The sequence below is a fragment of the Lynx canadensis genome, chromosome B3 (assembly GCF_007474595.2).
Source record: "Lynx canadensis isolate LIC74 chromosome B3, mLynCan4.pri.v2, whole genome shotgun sequence".
NCBI lineage: Eukaryota > Metazoa > Chordata > Mammalia > Carnivora > Felidae > Lynx > Lynx canadensis.
Window position 1 is genome coordinate 74,527,656 of NC_044308.2, and position 24,765 is coordinate 74,552,420.

Below are 24,765 nucleotides of genomic sequence, written 5' to 3' on the forward strand. Positions count from 1 at the left end.
AGGAGCTGGGAGAAAGTCCCCGAAACCGAGCCCCCTCTTCCCCACCGGAACGCCCCTCCTTCCCCTTCCTCTTCCTTCCACCCAGGAAAGGGGAACGTGGAAGGAAATTAACTTTGACCCCTGATTCTGGCTTCGGGCCTAAAACTTGGGTGGAAGGCGGAGGTTTCCAGGACCCTCTCGCGCCCTCCCCCCGCCCTGTCGCCCCCTCCTTCGGCCCTCCGCGCCCCTTCAAGCCACCAGGCAGACGGAGAAAGGGTTCATCCTGCAGGGGCTGGCGCAGTGGTGAAGGGGGAAGGCTGGGGGCGGAGGGAAGGGCGGCGGGAGCCCAAGTGGTCCCACCCCCAGCTGCAGCCCCTGGCAGGAAGAGATTGTAGCGGGAGCCGCCGCCAAAAGCGACGGAACTCGGGCGGACGGGCGCCGTGGCCGTGGCTGGTGGGTCCGTAAGCCGAGAGGACCAGGCTGAGGCGGGGGGCGCGCCGCTCGGCGGAGGGGGCGTGGCCTGGACTCCTCCCGCACCCTGCTGGGGCGCCTCCCGCGCTGGGACCCGGTTGACACCGTCGGCGCCCTTCTTCCAGGGGCGCCGGGGCAGCCATGCTCCTGTCCGGGGGCGACCCTCCGGCGCAGGAATGGTTCATGGTGCAGACCAAATCGAAGCCCCGGGTGCAGCGGCAGCGGCTGCAAGTGCAACGCATCTTCAGGGTCAAGCTGAACGCCTTCCAGAGCCGCCCAGACACCCCCTACTTCTGGCTGCAGCTGGAGGGGCCCAAGGAGAACATGAGCAAAGCCAAGGTAAACAGCTTGTCCCCACCCCCACCCACCCCTTCCAGCCAGAGCCCTCTCGCTCTCCCCTGCCCGGGGGAGACAGGGGTCCCCAGAGATCCCTCGACCTGGATTCGGCACTATGGCGGGCAGGTAGTGGGCCAACGTCCTGCCTTTCCAGATCTGCAGGCTTGACTCCTTCCCTCTGGTTCCTTTTTTCTTTTCTGCCTCACCCCTCTTTGGCGTGTCACTTCTGTCCCTCAAGTGCGCTGCGAGACCCTCCATGGTACGTGTTCCCTCATGAGCCTTCCAGCATCCACAGCCTGCTCCTCCATCTGGGGAACAGCTTAAGGTCCTTCTATGGCCTCTGCAACACCTCTTTGTTCTCCACCAAGACACTGGAAGGCCCAGGTCCTTCTGTCTCTTTTTACGTCTCTTTAAATCCTGGGTTGCCCCTTGGAGGCTCTCAGAGTGCTGGACTGGAGGGGCCCTTAGAGATGCTTCTAGAGCAATGCAGGCATTTTACAAATCAGGCATTGGGGATTGGAGAGGGTAAGAGGCTTGCCTGAGCACACAGTGTCAGGTAGGCAGGAGGGTGGCAGGTGCTGGGACCAGAACCCAGGGCTCTGGGCTCCCTGCCCCACACTCTTGATGCCCTAGGTAGCCTCTTGCAGGGGCTGGTGCTGGCGCGCGCGTGTGTGTGCGCGCCCGCGTCCATGCACAGCTGCTCTGGAAGGCAGCCGTCCCTGGGGATGGGTGGGAATCTTGGAGGAGGGTTGTGGGCTTTCAGATGAAAGGGCCTGCTGTGTGGGGCTGGGCACTGGACAGGCCAGGTCACAGTGTACCTCTCTTGCATACTCCCTGGCTTCTCTTAACAAGATTCTGTCTGGCCTCCAGTCATGGCCAAGGTCTCCCTCTTCCCCCAGATTCCCTTATCTTTTCCTAGTAGGAATGCTACAGTTTCTTCCCTGGGCCCCAGGCCATTCGCTTCCTGTGTATCTCTCACCCCTGCACCCTGCCCAACACACACCCCTTCCCCAGCTGGGTCTATACCAATATCCTAATTGGTCAAGGCCATGGGTGGGGGAGCCCAGAGTACACTGGCGAGTGGCAGGCAGGCAGGCAGGCAGGCTGGAAAGTTCCTCCCTCAGCCCCTCCACTGAGTTGCTTGGTCAGCAGTTTTTCCAGTTCTGACAGAGGTGCTGGGGGGTGGGGGTGGGGGGAGGGGTGCCTGCCCAAAGAATGGATTGGCAGGCACCCCTCAGATTCAGACTTTTCAGTAGCTGGAATAGGGTTGGTTAACAACAGCAACCTTTGGGGGTGTTTTGGGTTCTTAATCTTTTTATTAATTTGAAACACAACAACTCACGCTTTTATGGGATTTGCACTTTCAGAGGTGCCCAGCTCCCCTGCCCCCTGCTTAGATCCCAGATCAGATTCTCTAGGCCTGTCTGCTCCTGCTCCTACTGCTGCCTCAGGGTTCCTTGGGCCACTGATCCCTCCCTTACACTCCAGGCCCTGCTAAGGTAACCAGTGGTTCCTTCAATTCTCCCACCCTGTCACCTCAATCCTCTTTGTCTTCCTTTGGGGAAAGGCCCTGTTTAAGATGGAGACAAGGTGAGGGGCTTCTGGGTAACTCCCTCTCTTATTGCACAGAATTTGCAGAAAGAAGAGATAGTTGGAGGTTTGGAGCAGGGGAGCAGGGTAGGTGGGAAGATAAGGCTCTGTCCCAGGAGTCAGGAGATCCGGGCTTAACCTGCTGTCACCAAGCTATGTCTGGGACAGAGGGGTGTGGCAGAGAGAGTTTGAGATTGAGGTTTGCTACTCTCTAACTGGGTGACCTGGGGCAAACAATTTACTCTCTCTTGAGCTTATTTCCTCATCTATAAAATAATATAACACCCACATCACAGAGGGATTGTGAGTCAGCTGAAATAATGCATGCTTAAGCACGTTTGCAGATGTGGAGAGCTTTGGGGGATAGATGTCAGTTATTATTGTATAACTTTGAACGAGTGCTTTTGTTTTTGATTCTGGGTCTCCTTGTTTGTAAAGTGAAAAGCTTAAATTAGAGTAAGAAGATTAAATGCTCTCTAAGTTCCAGCAATCTGATACGTGACAATTTCTCAAGTATAAGGATGTCTTGTGGCTTCCATGGGGAGATGCTGTGGCTGACCCCAATCCCAGCTGCAGGGACGTAGAATCCTGCACTTTGATAATGTCGCACTCTACACAGGCCACCTGGCAGAGAAGACCTAGCAAGACTGGAGACTGAAGGATGGGAAAGGGGTGAGCATGGGGATGGCTGGCTTGTGAGGGGAGGGGAGGTGAAGGACACAGGCTTATCTGGAGAAGGAACTGGGTATGTTTCTAAATTATATGCACTGGTTTTTCAGGAAAATCTCTGTAGAATTCGAGTGCTTTTATTTTATTTATTTAAAAAAATTTTTAATGTTTTTTTTAATGTTTATTTTTGAGAGAGTGAGAGAGAGACAAAGAGACAGAGCGTGAGCAGGGGAGGGGCAGAGAGAGAGAAGGAGACACAGAATCTAAAGCAGACTCCAGGCTCTGAGCTGTCAGCACAGAACCTGATGCGGGGCTCAAACTCATGAGCTGTGAGATCATGACCTGAGACGAAGTTGGACACTTAGCCGACCGAACCACCCAAGCGCCCCTCAAGAGTGCTTTTAATTGTTATCTTGTAGTGGGATTTAAGAAATAATGAGGACAGGGGCACTTGGGTGGCTTGGTTGGTTAAGTGTTCGACTCTTGATTTTGGCTGAGGTCATGATCTCATGGCTTGGTTCTTGAGAACGAGTACCACATCGGGCTCTGTGCTGACAGTGCAGATCCTGCTTGGGATTCTCTGTCTCTGTCTTTCTCTGTCTCTGCCCCTCCCCTGCTTGCATTCTCTCCCTCTCTCAAAATAAATAAATAAACATTAAAAAAAGAAATAATAAAGACACTGCTGAAAATCACCTTCCCAGGCAGCAAAAACAAACACTGGGGTAGCCTCACCTCTCTAAGGTGAAATCAACAAGTGGAAAGGAGGGTTTTAATAGTGACAGAGTTGCCCAGGGACAAGCCCTGCTCAGCGCTCTGTTCTTGGCAACAATGTGAGGAAGGGTTGAGCACAGAGAGGAGAGGTGACATTTCACTTTTCCCCTTTTTGGAGATGATGGAGGGAGATGAGGGGGAGCCAGAGACTGGGTTCAGGGAGCTGTGGGACAGGGCGTGATTTGCTGACTTTTGGTTTGGCTTGTCAGATGGAAGCCGATCTGTCCCTGCTCCACACTGAGCAGTAACATGTAAGTTGGTGGCCAGGGGCATGCTGGAGCTGGCTGCTACTTAACCCACTGTTAAAATTTCAGGAAGTTTGGAAGCCAGTGGAGTCCCATTGGTAATTTGAAATTAGCCTTGGTGGGAATATTTATGCCACAGAAACTGTCAAATGCTACAAATCATGTCTATCCCCCCACCTGGCTGATTGCTAAACACTTCCCGGCAAATCTAATTGTGTTTTGGGCAACCGATCCTTCTCCCTTTTAAATTTTTATTTAAAAAAGTTTTTGTTTAAAAATGTGTTTGAGAGAGGGGCGCCTGGGTGGCGCAGTCGGTTGAGCGTCCGACTTCAGCCAGGTCACGATCTCGCGGTCCGTGAGTTCGAGCCCCGCGTCAGGCTCTGGGCTGATGGCTCAGAGCCTGGAGCCTGTTTCCGATTCTGTGTCTCCCTCTCTCTCTGCCCCTCCCCCGTTCATGCTCTGTCTCTCTCTGTCCCAAAAAATAAATAAAACGTTGAAAAAAAAAATTTTTAAAATGTGTTTGAGAGAGAGAGAGAGAGAGAGAGAGAGAGAGCACTCGAGCAGGGGAAAGGGGCAGAGGGAGAGGGAGAGAGGATCTTAAGCAGGCTCCATGCTCAGTGCAGAGCCCAACTCGAGGCTTGATTCCATGACTATGGGATCATGACCAGAGCTGAAATCAAGAATCGGATGCTCAACTGACTGAGCCACCCAGGAACCCCTTCTCCTTTTTTTAAAACTTAATTTTTTCTTTTATCAAAGTCATGCACAATGTAAAAGTCCAATAGTTTTTAAAAAGCTCACACTAGGACACCATGATTGCCTGCCTTGTCCCTCCCAACTCTTCCTTGTAGGCAGTATTTCCTTTGGCATTTCCTCATCTCCACATTCCTAAAAACATATATAGGTACTGTTATATTTTGACTAATCAATTTTAGACATTTTTTAAAAAAATCTTGTATTTATTATTTATTTATTTATTTATTTATTTATTTATTTATTTATATTTTTATGTTTTACTTTTTTTAAATTATTTTAAATGTTTATTTATTTTCGAGAGAGAGAGAGAGAGAGAGAGGGAGAAATTTAATCCCAAGCAGGCTCTGCATGGTCATCACAGAGCCTGACTCTGGGCTGGATTCCATGAACTGTGAGGTCATGACCTGAGCGAAAATCAAGAGTTGGTTGCTCAACCGGACTGAGCTACCCAGGAGCCCCTTATTTTTTATTTTGAGAGAGAGAGAGAGAGAGAGACTGAGAATTAGGGTGGAGGAGGGGGCAGAGGGAGAGAGGGAGGGAAGCTGACACAGCCTCCATGTTCCGTGTTAAGATTTTATTTTGTTATAATCTCTACATCCAACATGGGGCTTGAACTCACAACCCTGAGATCAAGAGTCACATGTTCTACCGACTGAGCCAGCCAGGTGCCCCAGTTTTAGATACCTTTTGACATACCATTATTGTAGGTGAGCCTTTAGTCCCTTATATCACCATCTCTTCTTTTTTTCTCAGTATAGTTCTATTTCAGTTTTCTCTCAAACCTGTATTTACTGTTTGCATCGTTATGCCTGTGCAAGCATCACACGTATTTGAGCACTGCCATGTGCCCTGCTTATGTTTTCTTACTTTTATTTCAGTGACGTTAAGAACTCCCTGTTTTTTTAATGTACTTATTTTTCTTAGGACCTGTAGCCAATTCTAACAACTTCAGTGGCTTCTCACTACAGTTTTCTAGGAGGTCAGTCTATGGCTTCAGGATGTCCTTGCAGTTCTAGATGTTTTCCTGGAGACATCCTTCTTTCTGTCCAGTCAGGACTGCACAGTTGTCTTCCTACACTTCAATTTGCTGTCATTCTTGGCAGCCCTTTGCGTTTTTTCTTTGTTAAATTCCTTATTTCCTGGACCGAATGCCTTTCTCTTTCTTGGGTTGGTGGAGCACGTCCACCAGTTGAGTCGTAAGTTAAAAAGATGGTGCAGTGCATGGGGCTCCTGGGTGGCTCAGTTGATTGAGCCTCCAACTCTTGGATCTCAGCTCAGGTCTTGATCTGAGGGTTGTGAGTTCAAGCCCCACGTTGGCTCCATGCTGGGTGTGGAGCCTATTTAAAAAAAAAAGAAAAATAAGTAAAAGATGGTGCAGTGCTGAAGAATATACTAGTAACATGCTTGCCTCTTGAGTCTTACCCTCCAGTCTGAACTAGTTGTCCCCCATGCCTGACGATGCTTTTGGTCCTAAAACAGTGCCTAGCAAATAGTAGGTGCTCAATGATGATTTGCTGAATGATGAATACATTCTGAGATTTGTCTTCACTGTCATCCTGGAGATTGTCTTTGCTTTCTTCCTCTATCGGATCTCCTTTCTTAGTTTCCATTGTTGATTCGCTGGAGAGTGCTCTCCAGCATCTTCCTGAGAAAGGGTTTACAGGAGGTAAAATGTTGGAGGAGATAAAATGATATGCATATTTGCATATCTACATTGCATAGCTGAAGGTCGCTTGATTGACAGTTTGGTTGGTATTGAATCATAAATGGAAAATTATTGGTGAGATTGGGCCCTGTTTCGGGTGAGCATGAGCCTTGCATCGAGTGAACATGAGCCCCACTTTGGGTGAACTCCGCTTCTCTTTCTCTCTCTCTGTCTGCCCCTCACTCACTTGCACCTTCTCTCTGTCTCAAATAAATAAATAAATAAATGGAAAATTATTTTCCTTCAGAAGTGTGGAGGCATTATGCCATTGATTTCTTGCTTTAGGACTTTGGAAGCTCTTTAGGTCCCAGGTCCTTTGTGTGTGAAGTGTTTTCTCTCTGGAAGTATGTTGTTTTCCCCACTGTTTTGAGGTTTCTCAGTGAGACTCCTCTGTGTGGGTCTGTCTTCATCTATCATTGCTTATTATTGCTATATTCTGGGGGCCCGTCTATCTGGACACTCGTGTTCTTCAGATGTAGACAATTTTCTAGATTGGTGACTAGATTGACTAGATTGGTGACTAGATTGGTGATTGGAAAGTTGGTGACTTTCCTCCTTGTGTTTTCTCTGTTCTCCTTTTCTGGAACTCCTTTTTAGACATTAATGTCCCAATGTACTGGCCCAATGTACTTTTGCTTATTTTTTCTCCTGTTCTCCAATTCTGACTTTTTGCTCTGTTTTCTGGAGAATTCCTGAAGTTTATCGTCCAAACTTTTTATTGGGTCTTCCATTTCTGCCGTTTTATATATATGTGTGTATATATATATAATGTATATATTATATATATACATACATATATACATATTATATATACATTATATATATTATAAATATATATTTATAATATACATATATATTAGTGTTTATTTTTGAGAGACAGAGTGGGCACTCGCGCTTGTGCTAGTAGGGGAGGGGCAGAGAGAGAGGGAGACAGAGGATCCAAAGCGGGCTCTGCTGGGCTCTGTGATGACAGCAGACAGCCCCAATGCAGGGCTCAAACCCACAAGCCGCTAGATCATTACCCAAGCCGAAGTTGGACACCTAACTGATTGAGCCACCCAGGCGCCCCTGCCATCATATTTCTAATATCTAAAGTCATTTGTGGGGGTACCTGGCTGACTCATTCGGTGGAGCATGTGACTTATTCTCGGGGTTGTGGGTTCAAGCCCCACATTTGGGTGTAGGGATTACTTAAGAATAAAGTCTTTTTTATTTTTTAAAAAAAAATTTTAATGTTTATTTTCGAGAGAGAGAGAAAGAGTGGGGGAAGGACAGAGAAAGATGGAGACACAGAATCCAAAGCAGGCTCCAGGCTCTGAGCGTCAGCACAGAGCCTGATGTGGGGCTAGAACTCAGGAAATGTGGGATCATGACCTGAGCTGAAGTCAGTCGCTTAACTGACTGAGCCACGCAGGTGCCTCAAGAATAAAGTATTTTTGTAAAAAAACCACTTATGTTTTTTGAATTCTCTTTTCAAAAATAATACCGTATTCTTGTTTAATGTGTGCAATGTTCTCTATCATCTCTCTGAGACAGCAATGGTAGTAAACTTTTTTTTTTTTTTTTAAAGTAGATGCCATGTCCAGCATGGAGCTCAAGGCAGAGCTTGAATTGATGTCCCTGAGATCAAGACCTAAGCTGAGATCAAGAGTAGGAGGCTTAACTGACTGAGCCACCCAGGCGCCCCAATAGTAAACTTTTTAAAGTTTTCTTCTCCCTCCTGAGTTTCTCTTCCTTCAAATTGTTCCCCACCCGTTTCTGTATGTTTTCTGTATATTTATTTCACATTAGAAGTTTTCCTTATCTATCATGATAATCCTTGCTTGAGGCTGACACTTGTTGATTTAGAGCTTGGTTGTGCAGAGATCTGAGGGCACTGTCTGTTAGGAAACTTGTTTGGTGATCTTTAGGTCTTGGCTCTCCAGCTGGCCAGATTTCCAGAATGTATTTCTCTTATTCTCTGTCCTGGCTGCTAAATCGCTGAATGGGAAGAATGAGTTTCTTGGCATTCAGCTTTCATTGTAGACTTCATTATTAATCTCTCCTCCCTTCCTTCATGTTTTTTGTATGATACCCACACCCTCAAGTATGGCGATCCACCTCTAATCCTGGGACCTTGTTTCCCGCTGCCTAGAGAACAAACCTCACAGCCTTTGTGTAGGGGGGCAGTTGGTCTCCCGTCTCGAGCTGCTCTTCAAACAACTTGACCTCAGTCTGCCTTTTATTTATTTATTTTAGTTTAATTATTATTATTATTATTTTAGATCTTATTTTTAAGTAATCTACACCCGGGGCGCCTGGGTGGCGCAGTCGGTTAAGCGTCCGACTTCAGCCAGGTCACGATCTCGCGGTCCGTGAGTTCGAGCCCCGCGTCGGGCTCTGGGCTGATGGCTCAGAGCCTGGAGCCTGTTTCCGATTCTGTGTCTCCCTCTCTCTCTGCCCCTCCCCCGTTCATGCTCTGTCTCTCTCTGTCCCAAAAATAAATAAACGTTGAAAAAAAAAAAAAAAAAAAAAGTAATCTACACCCAACGTGGGGCTCAAACTCACAATCCCAAGATCAAGAGTTGCATGCTCTACCGACAGAGCCAGCCAGGAGTCCCTTGGTCTGCCTTTTTAAAGGTTTCCCATCACTCTCAATTCCAGAGTTTCTTGGTGCTGCCATTTTCTGAGCCTTTTGACTATTCTGCAGGGTAATTTAGGGGTGGTTCTGGAAAGCAGACAATAAATGGTAACTGCCTTAGGAAAAAGGAGATTTCTAAGTCAGGTGTTAAATGCTAGAACACCTTGATCAAGTATAGACCAATATTAAACTGTTTCGTGTTACTGGTTTTTTTTTTTTTTTTAAATTTTTTTTTTTTCAACGTTTATTTATTTTTGGGACAGAGAGAGACAGAGCATGAACGGGGGAGGGGCAGAGAGAGAGGGAGACACAGAATCGGAAACAGGCTCCAGGCTCTGAGCCATCAGCCCAGAGCCCGACGCGGGGCTCGAACTCCCGGACCGCGAGATCGTGACCTGGCTGAAGTCGGACGCTTAACCGACTGCGCCACCCAGGCTCCCCTCGTGTTACTGTTTTTATTTAACTTACTAATTGACAGAGGACCTGTGGACACTGCATAATGTATTTTGACAAATACACAACTCTTTTTCTGTGCTTATTTTGTTCCTGCCTCTTCTCTCCTTTTTTCCTTCTGGAGGAAAAAGATTGGGGTGGGCTTTAAGCAGGCAGATTGCTCCAGAATTTTCTGGATGTCATTGCCTGTTTTTCTTTACATTTTCTTGCTGTAAGGTACAGACAGCACTATGGTTAAGACCCCAGACTTTGGAGTCAGAGTGCCTGAGTATCCCAGCCGACAATCTGTTTAACCTTGGACACGTGCCCTTCCTTGCTCGTCTAAAATGGGGATGATAGCAAATTCCTTATAGGGCTGAGAGACGAATAAATGAGATCATGTGTGTAAAGAGCCTGACACACAATAAGTATTCAATAAATATTAGTTCACACTTATTATTTGGAAAACGATTTTAGTTTTTATATACTTGTTAGTTAAAAAATATTGAACAGTGAATGGCACAATAAATATTTTCAGCTCTTTGCACAAAGAGAAAGAAACCACCGACAATCTTCTTCCTCAGCACCTCTCTTCATTTCTACATGTTGTTTTCAAGTAATCGGAATATAGGGTGCTGGGGTGGGGATTTGTTAAGGTCTATGACAGTTATCCTGCGCCCGGTCAGATTCACCCTCGCCAGACAGTGGACCAGATGAGGTTCTTGGTGGGAGGGGTTGGCTTGGGGTGTCTGTCAGGTTTTGAGCTGGTTTTGGACTGATCGAAAAGGGGTTAGACCTGGGCCTAAGCCTAGGTGTATTTTAGACCCTTTGGGGAAGGGGCTGGAGGTCTGTGGCCTGGTCCTGGTGAAAGAGGTAAACATAGGCCTGAACAAGAGGTCAGGGTACCGAGCAGAGGGGCTGGAGCCGTCTTCAGGATGGCTTTTGGTGATCTAAGAGGGAGCCTTTGTTCCCTGTTAGGGGGAAACAGGGAGAGGGGTGACCTTCAGAGACACGGGGATGTGAAGGGACAGGAGGGACATGAGGGCAAATACAGTCGACATGGGTTGACTGATTAAGAGGGAGTGCCCCCGCTCCCTTGGAGCTCACAGGGGTCATGCTGGTGCAACTCAGCCATACTGGGGAGAAACCCAACCTCTTCCATCCCAGTGACTGCCAAAGACTGAGTGGTTGAGCCCTGTAAACATGAGGACTTGGTCTGCCCAGAGAGCCAGAGGCCTTCCTTTTGGTTCAGCCACTGTGCATGTCTGCAGGGTTCTCCTGGATGCTGGCCCAGTGACTTACCTCCTCCTCTGTTCCCTCTGGGCAACAGAGTTACCATGGTTACAGGTACAGGTTGTGCTAGAGACCTTCTGGAGGGGGATTAAGCCAGAATCCCACAGGATTACCCTATAGTCACTCTGCAGTTTGAGGAGGTAGAAAGAACTCTGGTTTCGGAGTCAGACACATGTGGGCTGTGGTCCTGGCCCATCGCCCTCTAGCTGTGTGCCTTTGGGGACACAGCCCTCTAGCTGTGTGCCCTTGGGAATAGGATGGGCAGACGTCAGGCTAAGCGCTTCCTTCTTATTAACTCATTGAAGCTTCATAATAGCCTGATGAGGTGGGAAACTGTTGTCCCCATTTTACAGATGAGGAATCCAGACACAAGGAGGGGTAAATAACTTGCCCCCTGGTCACATAAGTTCCTGGCACATGGAGGATTCTCAGTAGTATGCAATTCCCCTCCTCTAGCTGTCTCACAGTTCTAGAATGTCAGGGTAGGACTGGACCCTAGGGGTATGTCACTGTCACTTAACCTGCCATCTTACAGGGGAAAAGACAGAGGCCCTGAGAAGAAGGTAAATTTCCCACAGTTGACCTAACCTGTTGCAGTCAAGTTGGAACCAGAATCAGGTCCCTCGACTCCAAGCCTAGGTGCTTCCCCCTTCCCCCCCCAGGCCTCCCTCATTCAGTCAGAGAGCTCCCTGAAAAGAAATGCGTGTGTGAGGAGGCAGGCCTAGAGAGAGGGGCTGGCTGTGTGTGTGTGTGTGTGTGTGTGTGTGGGCGGGGGGAGGGTGCAAGCCAGTGGCAGGCCCATAAAGGAATGACTTCCTTTGTGTTCTCCCCACTGTGACTTCAGGAGTATCTGAAGGGCCTGTGTAGCCCGGAGCTGTGGAAGGAGGTTCGCTACCCGCAGGCCCTGCACTGCGCCTTCCTTGGGGCCCAGGGCCTCTTCCTCGACTGCCTCTGCTGGAGCACCCTGGCCTACCTGGTGCCTGGTCCCCCCGGCTCCCTGATGGTGGGGGGACTGACCGAGTCTTTCATCATGACCCAGAACTGGCTGGAGGAGCTGGTGGGGCGGCTGCGCTGGGGCCCTGCTGCTCTGCTCACCCCCCGGGGAATCTGGGAGGCTGAGGTGACCAGGGCTTTTGGGGCCCTGGTCTGGATCCGTGGTGACCAGTATGCAGGGGATCTGCTGCAGCTGCCCCCAGCGGTCCAAGAGCTGCTGCTGAGCCTGGTGCGGGACGCTGCAGGCAAGGAAGACATCATCGAGTGGCTCGGCCGCATCGGCACCTCTGAGTCCTGCCCTGACCCCGAGGTGCTGATCTGCCCTCCCCACCAGCAGAAGGAAGGCCCGGCCATGGTGTCTGTGGGAGACGGTCCTGGGCCCTTCCTGGAGGTGGGGACTCTCCAGAATAGGAGCCCAGAACATTCAAAGAGATTAACCAACCTGGGAGCCACCAGGGCCCTGGTCTCGGGCACACCAGGCCAGAACACACAGCAGGAAACAACCAGCCAGCTGGTAAGGTAAGTTCTGAAGAATCAGTTTGGTTTCTCTAGACCCTGTCCCTGTTCCCCCCGCCCCACGGAAATGGTTTGGGATTTACCTGGCCTAACCACCTTTCCAACAAACTTGGATTTCCTCCAGGGTCGATTCCAACAGCCAAGGTAGTACCGACAGTGCTCGAGAGGAAGGGCCCGCGCAAGCCACCAGCAGCCAGGACTCTGCAAACCACACACAAGCCCCGTCACAGCAAAGGCAGGTCCAGAGAGTGGAAGATAAACGCCCCTTCCAGCCTCCCGTGTCAGCCCTGAGCATGTGCCCGCCCTGGAAGGCCTGGACCCCAGGGCCAGCGTTTGGGCCCTTGTGGCCAGGGGCTATCGCCGCAACCTTCTGGAGGATCAATGAACTGCACTCTCTCCACCTGGCCTGGCTCCTGTCCCAGGCGTGCTTCAGTTTTCCTTTCTGGCAGAGGCCCCTGGGCCCCATTCAGTTCAAGCTACCAGGGCAGAATCCTTTGCCTTTAAATCTAGAGTGGAAGCAGAAGGAGCTGGTTCCTTTGCCCAGCATGGAAAGCCCAGACTGCAGACCAGATGGGGGACCAGGAGGAGATGCAACCCTACAGAATTGCCCGAGGCCAGAGACCCCCCAAAAAGTCATGAGTTTATTGGTGGTCTCAGGGGGCTCGGGTGTAAAGGACAAGACTAGCCCAGGACTTCCACAGATAGGGCCCCCCTTGACCTCTGCGCCCCAACTGCAAGCTGGAAGCGAGCCAGGGGATCAAGGAAGTGTGCAGTGGGATTGTAAGGGGCCAGAAGAGGGCCCTTCTGTGCTGCCAACAGGGCAAGGCGTGCCTACAGCTCAGGGGGGGTCCGTGGCTCAAGAGGGGCTGACAGGTCAGCCAGCACCCGATGCTCAAATAGTGCCTGAAACTCTCGAAGTGCCCGTGGCTGCGGCAGTGCCCACAGCTCAAACCCCACCCACAGATCAGGGGCTGCCTGCAGTCCCCAAAGTGCCTACAGCGGAGATGATGCTGGCAGTCCCCACAGAACCTGCAGCTCTCAAAGTGCCTTCGGTTCCGACAAAGCCAGCAGCTCAAGGGGGGCCTGCAGCTCAGAAGGCAGCCGTGGGTCAACCGGCATCAGCAGCTCAAATCGTACCTGCGACTCCCAAAACTGCCACAGCTCAGAAAACGCCTGCAGCAAAAACGTCACCTGCAGCAAAAACACCCAAAGCTCAAACTGGGCCTGCAGCTAAAACAGGGTCTACGGCCCCCAAGGGACCTGTGGCCCCCAAAGCACCTGCAGCTTCCAAAGCCTCCAGAGGCCCCAAAACACCTGCAGCTCAGAAGATGCCCACAGATCCAGGGCCAAGCCTGGATGCCGCCAAACTCCTGAGCGAGGTGCAGCCTTCGTCAAGGGGCAATGCCTCCTTGCCAAAGGGCCATGGGGAGTCCAGAAGGCAGGGTCCTCAGTCCAGCAGCACCTTGACTTCCGGTAGTCAGCACCAACCTCAGATGGAGGGGCTCCTGGGGGCTTGGGAGGGGGCCCCGAGGCAGCCGCCTCGTCACCCACAGGCAAACAGCACAGTGACCAGCTTCCAGAGGTACCATGAGGCCCTGAATACACCCTTCGAGCTGAACCTGTCGGGGGAACCTGGGAACCAGGGGTTACGGCGAGTGGTCATTGATGGCAGCAGTGTGGCCATGGTGTGAGTAGCTACAGGCATGGCATGGGCTGGGGAGCTGGGGCAGGGCATCCCCGGGGGGGACAGAGCGTGGGCATCCCCTCGGTATGTGGGTGACATGGGTTCAAATGGGGAAACGATAGGATGGAAGTGGCAATGGTGGGTGACTGGGGCATGGTAGGAATGTGCACGGAATCATGCAGACAGTCCTGCCAAGGGACGTTTCTTTCTCTCTCTTTGATAGAAACAGAAACAGGCTCACAGAGGTAAGGCATCTGGCCCAAGATTCCAGAGCCTCGTAAGGGACCTGGCTGGCCTTTGAGTTCAGATCTGCCCACTGCCAAGGCCCGTGCTCTTCCCACCGCAGCCCGCCTGTCTCACATAGCACAGCGTCTGTCAACCCCAGGCCAGCTACCAATGTTTAGCCTGCACCTTAAGGCCCAGCCCAGGTGTCCTTTATGGAGCTTTTCCCGAGTGTGCCAATCAATCCTTAGAGACTGTCCTCCTGCATTGCGCTTACTGCTCTACACATGCTAGCATAAATGTGTGCAAGACCACTGAATTTGTCCCCACGGGACAGTAGTTATCTGTGCTGAGCACACTCCTGGCCCACAGTAGGTGGAATGAATGTTTGTTTGCTTCTAGCCCTGACTTAAGTTCTTTGGGTGCAGAGGTTGCCTTCTTTTTCCTGTTGCCCTGGAGTTTCCTGCACGCACACACGCATTCACCCCACACATGTGCACACAGCTGATCACGTGCACATAGCCCCTCGACATGTGTGCACACACATGCACACGCAGAGTAGGTGAGTGAGCCCAGTAGGTGCTTACAGAATGTTCGATGATGGAGGAGAGGGAGAAGGGCATTGCCGGTTGCTGACGCAGGCGTGTGGCATTGTCTGAGGGAGGAGCAGAAAGGCAGGGCCACTGGTCAGGAGGAGGCTGCTCCCTCATTTCCCACCACCCCCCACAGGCACGGCCTCCAGCACTTCTTCTCCTGCCGTGGCATTGCCATGGCGGTGCAGTATTTCTGGAACCGGGGACACCGAGAGGTCACTGTGTTTGTACCCACCTGGCAGCTGAAGAAGAACCGGAGGGTGAGAGGTGAGCTGTCCACTGCCCACCCCCTCCGCCAGCCCCTGCAGCATCACCAAGCTTTGCCTTTCCCTGCCTCTCTGTCCCTGCCCTGGCCTCTTCCACTTCGCCCTTCCTCTGAGCATCTCTGTCTTCTGTCTTTCACCTCCAGAGAGCCACTTCCTGACGAAGCTGCACTCCCTCAAGATGCTTTCAATCACCCCCTCCCAGCTCGAGAACGGCAAGAAGATCACCACCTACGATTATAGGTGTGCCAGTCCCAGGCCTTTCTGGAGGGTTCCAGGGGCTGGGCTGGTGTGTTGGGTGGAGTCCAGCCTCACCTGCTCTGGGGAGATGGAGGCCACCATGTCAGAGGGTCATGTCAGAGAGGATGGTGTGGTGCACAGGCCCTCTGTAGGCAGAGGGAGGCACACAGTGAGGAGAGGGCTCCAGGATCGGCTCTACCCTAGGCTAAGGGGGATTCCTGACTTTGGGACTCTCCAGCTCCATTCCCTCAGTCTACAGGCTTTCTGACCTATGGGCTGGAACCCACTACTTTGGATAGGACCCGCCCAGGTGACTCCTGGTGTTTCCATAGAGCTGCTTGCCCAAGTGACTGATTTGGGGCCTCGGTTTGGGCTAAAGTTCAAGTCTCCAGGAACTGCTTCAGTTTTTTTCCTCCCCCCCCAGCCCTGGCACTGGGAGGAGGTATGTGTGTGGCTGTATGTGGTTGGACCCCTGGCAGGGCTCTGAAAATGGAGTTAGACTGGCCTTGTCTCCTCACTAAAGCCCCAGTGCCTCCCTACTTCCCTACGTGTCAATCCTAAGCACCTAGTCCCCAACATGGCTGCAGGACCAGTATGCACAGGGGGAGCCTGTGATGCTGCCTCTGTTGGGGCAGGGAAGGCCCTGCCATAGTCACTGGTCCCAGGCTGGAGTCTGTGCCCGGTCTCGGCTGCACTTAGGCACCTCCTATGCTGGCCAATGAGAAGTTCTGTTCTTCCCCACTTTTCTCAAGACCTGGCATCCATTCAGCTGGAAGGGCCAGGCATGGCAGCTCAGGCATCCCTCCTTCAAGAGCTAGGCCCCCTGGTCTTTAAGTGCCTCTAAAATTTCGGGTCTGGGTTTGAGGGAAGATGGTTGTTCTGCAAAGGTCCCCTGCTGGGCACTTGTGGAATAGCATGCTTGGGGCCGCCGGAATGGCAACCTTTCCGGGAATGCCGAGAAGTAGGTGGCCTTTGCTTTCTTTCCTGGTCACAGCCCTCTTTCAAGGAGAGGTGATCCTTGGAAAAGTGGATTTGTTTATTCAGGTATGTGATTTTATATATGTTTTATATGTATATACATACATACATTACATACATATCAGTGTATGTATGTAGTGTGTATATGTACATATGGATGTATGTATGTATGTCTTGGCATGTATGGGAATGTGGTGCATTGGTGAAGAATAGTAATGGAACATGTGTGTGCATGCTGTGTGGCAGGCACCGAGGTAGGCACTTCAATGTACTGTTTGTCTCATTCCGTTTAATCCTCACAGCAATAAGGGTAGGTATTTTATGTCCATTTTACAGATGTGGAAACTGAGCTAGTAAAAATGCATGTGTGAATGTGGGCGAGTGTGCAGGTTTCAGCGTGTGTGTCTGTGCATGTGTATGTGAATGCCTGTGTGCTAGATAGGGGTGTGTGTTTGTATCTGTAGATGGGGGTGTGCATTCAAGTTCACCCTCCCGGGGGCTAGTGGTGATCCCGGATGGCTGCATAGACGGACGAGGAGATGGGCTCCTGAGCCCTGGCTCCCCGACCACCAAGGGCAGCATTTTTGTTCAGCACATCTCCACGTGAAACTGCAAGTTCATTTTCCCCAAAGACCTGGGAAGTAAGGGTTTCTGGGTGGCTAGCAGCAACCCCTCTCCCTGCAGGTTCATGGTAAAGCTGGCAGAGGAGACAGACGGCATCATTGTCACCAATGAGCAGCTCCACATCCTGATGAATAATTCCAAGAAACTGATGGTCAAAGATCGGTGAGGTGATCCCAGGGACTTGAGCTGTTCCTTCCCCGTGGATGGATGTCAGCCAGCCCCTGGCAGGGGGTGCTGGTCTTGGGAGAGGGCCCTTAGAGCTGTGCTCACCAGACGTTGGTCTCAATTCCTGTTCAGACATCCAGGGGTTAACGGGCTGTATGAATCAAGGGCTCCTCTATGACCATATCTCCTCTCTCCCGGGTCCAGCCTACTGCCCTTCACCTTTGCGGGGAATCTCTTCATGGTGCCGGATGACCCCCTGGGCCGTGATGGCCCCACCCTGGACGAATTTCTGAAGAAGCCAAACAGGTAATGGGCCAAGCCTCTGCCGCCTCCCAGTGCCTCTTGGGACTGACCAGAAACTTCCCCTTGGCGCTAACCAACATTTGTCTAGTGCTTAACCATGAGCAGAGTGATTCGATTTTTCAGGTTTATGCTTTTACAACATATTTTTTTTTTAATTTTTTTTTTCAACGTTTATTTATTTTTGGGACAGAGAGAGACAGAGCATGAATGGGGGAGTGTCAGAGAGAGAGGGAGACACAGAATCTGAAACAGGCTCCAGGCTCCGAGCCATTAGCCCAGAGCCTGACTCGGGGCTCAAACTCACGGACCGCGAGATCGTGACCTGGCTGAAGTCAGACACTTAACTGACTGCGCCACCCAGGCGCCCCTACAACATATTTTTAAAAAATATTTATTGATTTTTGAGAGAGAGAGAATGCACGTGAGTGGGGGAGGCAGAGCAAGAGGGAGAGAGAATCTTAAGCAGGCTCTGCGCAGAGCCTGACGCGGGGCTGGAGCCCATGAACTGTGAGCTCGTGACCTGAGCCAAAACCAAGAGTCAGACACTCAGCTGACTGCGCCACCTAGGCTCCCTGACCTCTACCACATATCGATGCATCCATAAGCCACTTACAGTATGGTTTTGCAGCTTTACAGTTTTGCACATGTGCATCTTTCCACAGTTGGCATTTGTACTCAGCATTTTATGGCTCCCCCCCCCCACCGCCCTGCCCAGATACATGCCATGTTAATTCATGTGCCTCACTTTAATGGCTGCGCGGTATTCCATTCTAGAAGTACCCAGGGGATTTATCGAATCTCTTGTCAAGGGCCGTTTGACATTTTCCATATTATGCTGTTGGCAGCAGTGCTCCAGGGGACAGCCTCATTCTTGCTGCTGTGGGAATAAAGGGAGCTGGGCTAGGGGACGTACTGCTGAATTTTTTCCATATTTATTGTCTCCTTGGATTCTCACAACCTGGGTTAGACATACATGACTTCTGTCCTGGACCAGGTTTGCAGCAACTCAGACGCTCTGGCTTCCTCCCGCTCTGAGCTGCCTTACTGCCCCCCTCTTCCTAGTTCCCAGCAGAGGATGGTGGCAAGGACCTTATGGACAGGGCATTGCTTTCTGGACCGGGTCCCTCAGTTTCATTTCCCTGGTTTGAGAAAAAGTGCTGTGGAGGTTTGTCTGCTGTGCCCTCTCTCAAGTGCCTTGTCAGGCCGCCTTCCTTCTTGACCTCCCCCTGGCTTGCTCGTCCTAGGGACAGGTTGGAAGTGCCAGTCATCTAACTCGTACCAAGTCATTGGCTTAGAAGTGGTTGAAAATGTTGCTTGGTCAACAAGGGTTTGATTGGGTGAGGCTTCACATATGGATGACTCTCCAATATGGAGGCCTGGCACGTGCTGGAGATAGAGGAGGTACCTGCGGGCAGGGTCCTGGTGGAGGCTCTGGCGCTTGGCCCAGCCTCAGGGGGACTTAGCAGTGGGGTGAGGCTCCGCAGATGTGGTTTCCCCCTTGGGTGCCCCTCCCTCCTCCAGCAGGCCCCTGAGCCCCTCCGCTCTGCTCTTCTGGGGTAGGCTAGACACCGACATCGGCAACTTCCTGAAGGTGTGGAAGACGCTTCCTCCCAGCTCGGCCAGCGCCTCTGAGCCAAGTGATGGTGCTGACCCTGCACCTCCGGAGGGTCTGCGGAATATGGAAGAAGTCCGGGAGGAGAAGGAGGAGAGGCAGGACGATGAGCAGAGGGAGGGGCAAGGGGTGCAGGAGCCACCTGAAGAAGATGCCCTGGACTCCTCACTGGCATCAGTGTTCAGGGCCGAGTGCCCTTCCCTTTCAGAGGAAATCCTCCGGTGCCTCAGCCTCCAGGACCCCCCTGACGGTGCCCTAGACATCGATCTCCTGCCGGCGCCGGCGTCTCCCTACCTGGGCATCCCCTGGGACGAGAAGGCTCCCTGCCAACAGGTTCTTGCCCACCTGGCCCAGCTGACCATCCCCAGCAACTTCACTGCACTCTCCTTCTTCGTGGGGTTCATGGACTCCCACCAGGATGTCATCCCTGACTATGAAGCCCTCGTGGGCCCTCTGCACAGCCTCCTCAAGCAGAAGCCGGACTGGCAGTGGGACTGGGAGCATGAGAAGGCCTTCTTGGCTCTGAAGCGAGCCCTGGTGTCTGCCCTCTGCCTGACGGCCCCCAACACCCAGCTGCCCTTCCGCCTGGAGGTGACAGTGAGCCAAGTGGCCCTCACGGCCGTTGTCTATCAGGAGCACTCGGGGAGGAAGCACCCCGTAGCCTATACCTCGAAGCCCCTCCTTCCCGATGAGGAGAGCGAGGGCCCCCAGTCAGGGGGAGACAGCCCCTATGCGGTGGCCTGGGCCCTCAAACATTTTTCCCGCTGCATTGGAGACACCCCAGTGGTCCTGGACCTTTCCTATGCCTCCCGGGCCACTGTGGACCCCGAGGCGCCAGAGGGCCGCAGACTTTCCAAAGCATGGTTGATCCGATGGTCCCTCTTGGTACAGGACAAAGGCAAGAGGGCCCTGGAATTGACCCTTCTCCAGGGCCTGCTGGGAGAAAACCGACTGCTGACGCCTGCGTCCTCGATGCCTCGCTTTTTCCAGGTTCTGCCTCCTTTTTCCGACCTGTCCACTTTTGTCTGCATCCACATGTCGGGCTATTGCTTTTACCGTGAGGACGAGTGGTGTGCTGGCTTTGGTCTCTATGTCCTGTCTCCCACCAGCGCCCCTGTCTCCCTTTCCTTCTCTTGCTCCCCGTACACACCAACCTATGCCCACCTGGCGGCCGTGGCCTGTGGCCTGGAGCGCTTCGGCCAGTCCCACCTCCCTGTGGTTTTCCTCACGCATTGCAACTGGATCTTCAGCCTCCTCTGGGAGCTCCTGCCCCTGTGGAGGGCTCGAGGCTTCCTCTCCTCGGACGGGGCCCCGCTACCTCACCCGAGCCTGCTGTCCTACATCATCTCGCTCACCTCTGACCTCTCGTCCCTTCCATTCATCTACCGAACCTCCTACCGGGGCTCCCTGTTTGCTGTGACAGTGGACACCCTGGCCAAGCAGGGAGCACAGGGGGGCGGGGAGTGGTGGAACTTGCCAAAGGACGTGCCGATCCCTGTAGTATCTCCTCACACCATGGGCAAGAGGCCCGACTTGCTGGCATTACAGCTGAGCGACAGCACTCTGGCCGATATCATCGCCAAGCTGCAGGCCGGGCAGAAATTGTCTGGCTCCTCACCCTTCAGTTCTGTCTTTAACTCACTCAGCCTCGACAAAGAGAGCGGTCTGCTTATGTTCAAGGGGGATAAAAGGCCCAAGGTCTGGGTAGTCCCGAGGCAACTCCGGAGGGACCTGATTTTCTCCGTGCATGACCTTCCCCTGGGCGCCCACCAGAGGCCCGAGGAGACCTACAAGAAATTGCGTTTGCTGGGGTGGTGGCCCGGGATGCAGGAGCATGTGAGGGACTACTGCCGAAGCTGCCTGTTCTGCATCCCCCGAAATCTCATAGGCAGTGAGCTGAAGGTTATCGAGTCCGTGTGGCCCCTCAGGTCTACCGCCCCCTGGTCCAACCTGCAGATTGAGGTGGTGGGCCCAGTCACCATAAGCGAGGAGGGCCACAAGCACGTGCTGATTGTGGCCGACCCCAACACCAGATGGGTGGAGGCATTCCCCCTGAAGCCCTACACGCACACGGCAGTGGCCCAGGTGCTGCTCCAGCATGTGTTTGCCAGGTGGGGCGTTCCCGTGAGGCTGGAGGCTGCCCAGGGCCCCCAGTTTGCTCGGCATGTCCTGGTGAGCTGTGGGCTGGCCCTGGGAGCCCAGGCAGCCTCCCTGAGCAGGGACCTCCAGTTCCCCTGCCTGGCCAGCTCAGATGCCTACTGGGAATTCAAGAGGGCCCTCAAGGAGTTCATCTTCCTGCATGGCAAGAAGTGGGCAGCTTCCCTGCCCCTGCTGCACCTGGCCTTTAGGGCCTCCTCCACCCAGGCCACGCCGGTCCAGATCCTGACGGGGGATGAAGTGAGGCTGAGCGAGCCGCTGTGGTGGGAGATGAGCAGTGCCAATATCGAAGGGCTCAAGATGGATGTCTTCTTGTTGCAGCTCATTGGGGAGCTGTTGGAGCTACACTGGCGGGTGACCGACAAGGCTAGCGAAAAGGCGGAGAATAGGCGTTTCAAGCGGGAGAGTCAGGAGAAGGAGTGGAATGTGGGCGACCAGGTCCTCTTGCTGTCGCTCCCCAGGAACGGCAGCAGTGCCAAATGGGTGGGCCCCTTCTATATCGGGGACCGGCTGAGCCTTTCTCTCTACAGGGTCTGGGGCTTCCCGACTCCAGAGAAGCTTGGGTGCATCTATCCCAGCAGCCTGATGAAGGCCTTTGCCAAGAGCGGCACACCCCTGTCCTTCAAGGTCTTAGAGCAATGACCGGGGTGCCGGGAAAGCCCCCACTCCAGGGTCCTGGGCTTTTGCTGCTAGGCCTCCCCCAGCCTCAAGAAGTGGTCTCATAGCCCCCTGGGGGCCTCGGTTGTGCCTTTTGCGGAGAAGTCAATTCACAAAGCTTTGCTGAATTGCCTTGAACTGGGGATCAGCGTCCCTATGGAAGCATCCCCAGTTTGGGATATCGGGAGAGTCTGTCAAAGGCTGTGAGATATGGGCCTCTGGCAGTTTTACCCTGGGGGGCAGAAAGTCCCCTTTTTAAGGTAGGCCAGGCTCATTGTCTTTCCCCGGGTATCCCTATCGTCCTGTCACACGTGTGCAGGTACATACACACGTCCCCCCAGAATGTTACTCCTGCCTGTCCTAACGGTCAAACGGTGTTGGCTCTAGGCCTCAAAATCGGAACCACATTCCCTTATCAAACAGAAATCTCGAATATGGACTCTTCCCCTGAACTGTACCCTGGGGACCCTTTGCTCTTCTCGCTGTCACAGCTGACCCAAGTCCATGAGGGCTGTGGAGAGGCAGCCCATTCCCAGTCTCACAGCCACCTTCCTCAGGCCAGCCTAGGCCTGTCCAGTTGTCGAGGAGGGACTGGCGGTTCTGAGCCCGAGGCTCAGAGCTGGGGTAGAAGTACGGCCAGCCACATAGAGCATCCCGATTGTCAGCAGGGGAAGGGCAAGGAGAGACAGCCTACCTCAACTGGCTCTAGCCAACGAAGACAACCCGTCCCCTGCTTCAACGGCGTCAACCAGAACAGGAATCAAGGATCTCGATGCCGAGTGTGGCATCTCTACCTGACAAGCTACTTCAACTAGACCGAGGGGCCCAGGCCTCTGTTTGAAGGGGGCAGGGCGTCTGAAATGAGCAGTGCGGCACGCGGTGAGGTACTGGCACGGCTCTACTTTCCAACCCTGCCCCAAAGTCCACAGCCCTCTCTTCCCATGTCTACTGTACCCCGTATCCCCAGACCCCGCACAATGTGTGACTGCTTTGGTTGGATCGTCCCCTTCCCCTGCACCTGCCTTCTGCGTAGAGCAAAACCCAGCTCCCTCGCAGCCACTTCCTGCAAAGATCATCTTGTAGGGACAGTGAATTCCTCATAGGTGTGTGCACTTACACTCGTCCTCTGAGTGGCTGCTGCTTCTGCTGACTGTAGTTTCCTGGTGAAGGCTAGCACTGTGTCACTCTCCTCTAAGTAGTTTTATTTTTCCAAAGCTGAGCCAGACTCCTGGCCCAGCTCAGGTTGCCAAAGCGCTTGGCATTGCTAGAGCCAGAGTAGGACCCACCATCGAGTCCAGTTTGCTTGTTTCACAGCCAAGGTGAGAGGCCCGGAGGGGAAGTGACGTGCCCAAAGTCACACAGCTGGTTCGCTGGTGGCTGAGTTGGGAACAAGACTAAGCTTCCTAGCTCTCAGTTCACCCTAAACAGGTTTCTGGCGACAGGTTCAAGGGAGAGACTCCCTCAGAACCCTATCCCATCCCCCATCTCCCAGTTCTTGTAGACAAACTGCTTCGTTGTTGCCCTTAAATCATTTCCAGCTGTTAATCCTGTCCAGGAGAGAATGGTTGGGTGACAGCTGAAAAACTGAAAGGTGAGCTGTGGGATTGTTAGCAGACACCTTCTTTCCTCCTCTTTCCCCCTTTCTCCCCCTCTTCTCTGCTTCTCCCTTTAGTGGTATGCCCAGCCTCCTCCCTCCCCATGCGGTACCCACATCCCAACTGCCCTCCTCCACCCGCTCCACGTGTTAACCACATTTATGGTCTTATATCCTTTTATATGATTGTTTTTCATTCGATTTGTCAATAAACGGATCCGAATGGAACCAAGGTCTAGTTCTCTTTAGCTGCAGGCTCACTTATGGGTGGGGAGGGTGGGGGGCAGTTGTGGGGTGCTGCTGCTGCATGTTTCCCAGGCTGAGTTGAAGATTTGAAGGCCTGGGTAGTACCCTTTCAAGCTCACCTGACGCATGGTCTCATTTTATAGATGAGGAGACTGGCACCCAGGTAGTGAGATACATAAGGCCCACGGCTGGTTTGTGGCAGGGCTGGGAGGGGAGCCCAGGCTATGGGCTCCCACGCAGCTGCTCTTTCCAGTCCCTGTCATGGAAGAACTGGGTGAATGAAGCCTGGCGTGAGAGAATGGCATCAGCGCTGACCCAGCTTGGTTGTATTGGAAACATGCCAGAATTGGGGCGCCGGGGTGGCTCAGTTGGTTAGGCAACACACTTCGGCTCAGGTCATGATCTCACAGTTTGTGGGTTCGAGCCCCACATCGGGCTCTGTGCTGACAGCTCAGAGCCTGGAGCCTGCTTCGGATCCTGTGTCTCCCCCTCTCTCTACCCCACCCCTGCTCATGCTCTGTGTCTGTCTCTAGGTAATAAATAAACGTTAAAAAAATTAAAAAAAAAGAAACATGACAGAATTAGGTTTGGATATTTACTCTGTATCTGCTACCTGTGTGGCTTGTTTCTCGAGGCCTCGGTTTCCCCATCTATGAGATGCAGGGTGATGACTCCCAAGTTATGGGATGGCACAAGGATTACATGAAATAATCTGTGCAAAGAGGCTACTGTGGTGCTGAGTGTGGTGTGAGCTTTCATCTCTGCCGTGGACTGTATGTTTGTGTCCCCACCAAATTCATATGCTAAAATCTTAAACCTCAGGAGGATGCTATTAGGAGGTATTAGGAAGGCCCTTGGGAGATAATCAGGTTTAGATGAGGTCATCAAGGTGGAGCCTCCATGGTGGGATGAATGTCCTTTTAAGGGAAAGGGGCCACTCCTTGCTCTGTCTCTACCATGTGGGGTACAATGAAAAGATGGCCATCTGCAAGCCAGGAAGTGGGCTCTCACCAGACACTGGATCTGTCAGCATCTTGATCTTGAATGTTCA

At 52.5% G+C, this 24,765-nt stretch overlaps 1 protein-coding gene across 1 annotated transcript; it reads left to right on the forward strand.

Annotated features, from left to right (window-relative positions):
* Nucleotides 1–545: 545 nt before the first annotated feature.
* On the forward strand, nt 546–23,269 carry NYNRIN (NYN domain and retroviral integrase containing). The gene is made up of 8 exons (XM_032593694.1): nt 546–789; nt 11,712–12,379; nt 12,501–14,063; nt 15,012–15,142; nt 15,285–15,381; nt 17,041–17,142; nt 17,350–17,451; nt 19,009–23,269. The coding sequence occupies exons 1-8, from the start codon at nt 592–594 to the stop codon at nt 21,857–21,859; spliced, it is 5,712 nt and encodes a 1,903-aa protein (XP_032449585.1). The 5' UTR covers nt 546–591; the 3' UTR covers nt 21,860–23,269.
* Nucleotides 23,270–24,765: the final 1,496 nt, after the last annotated feature.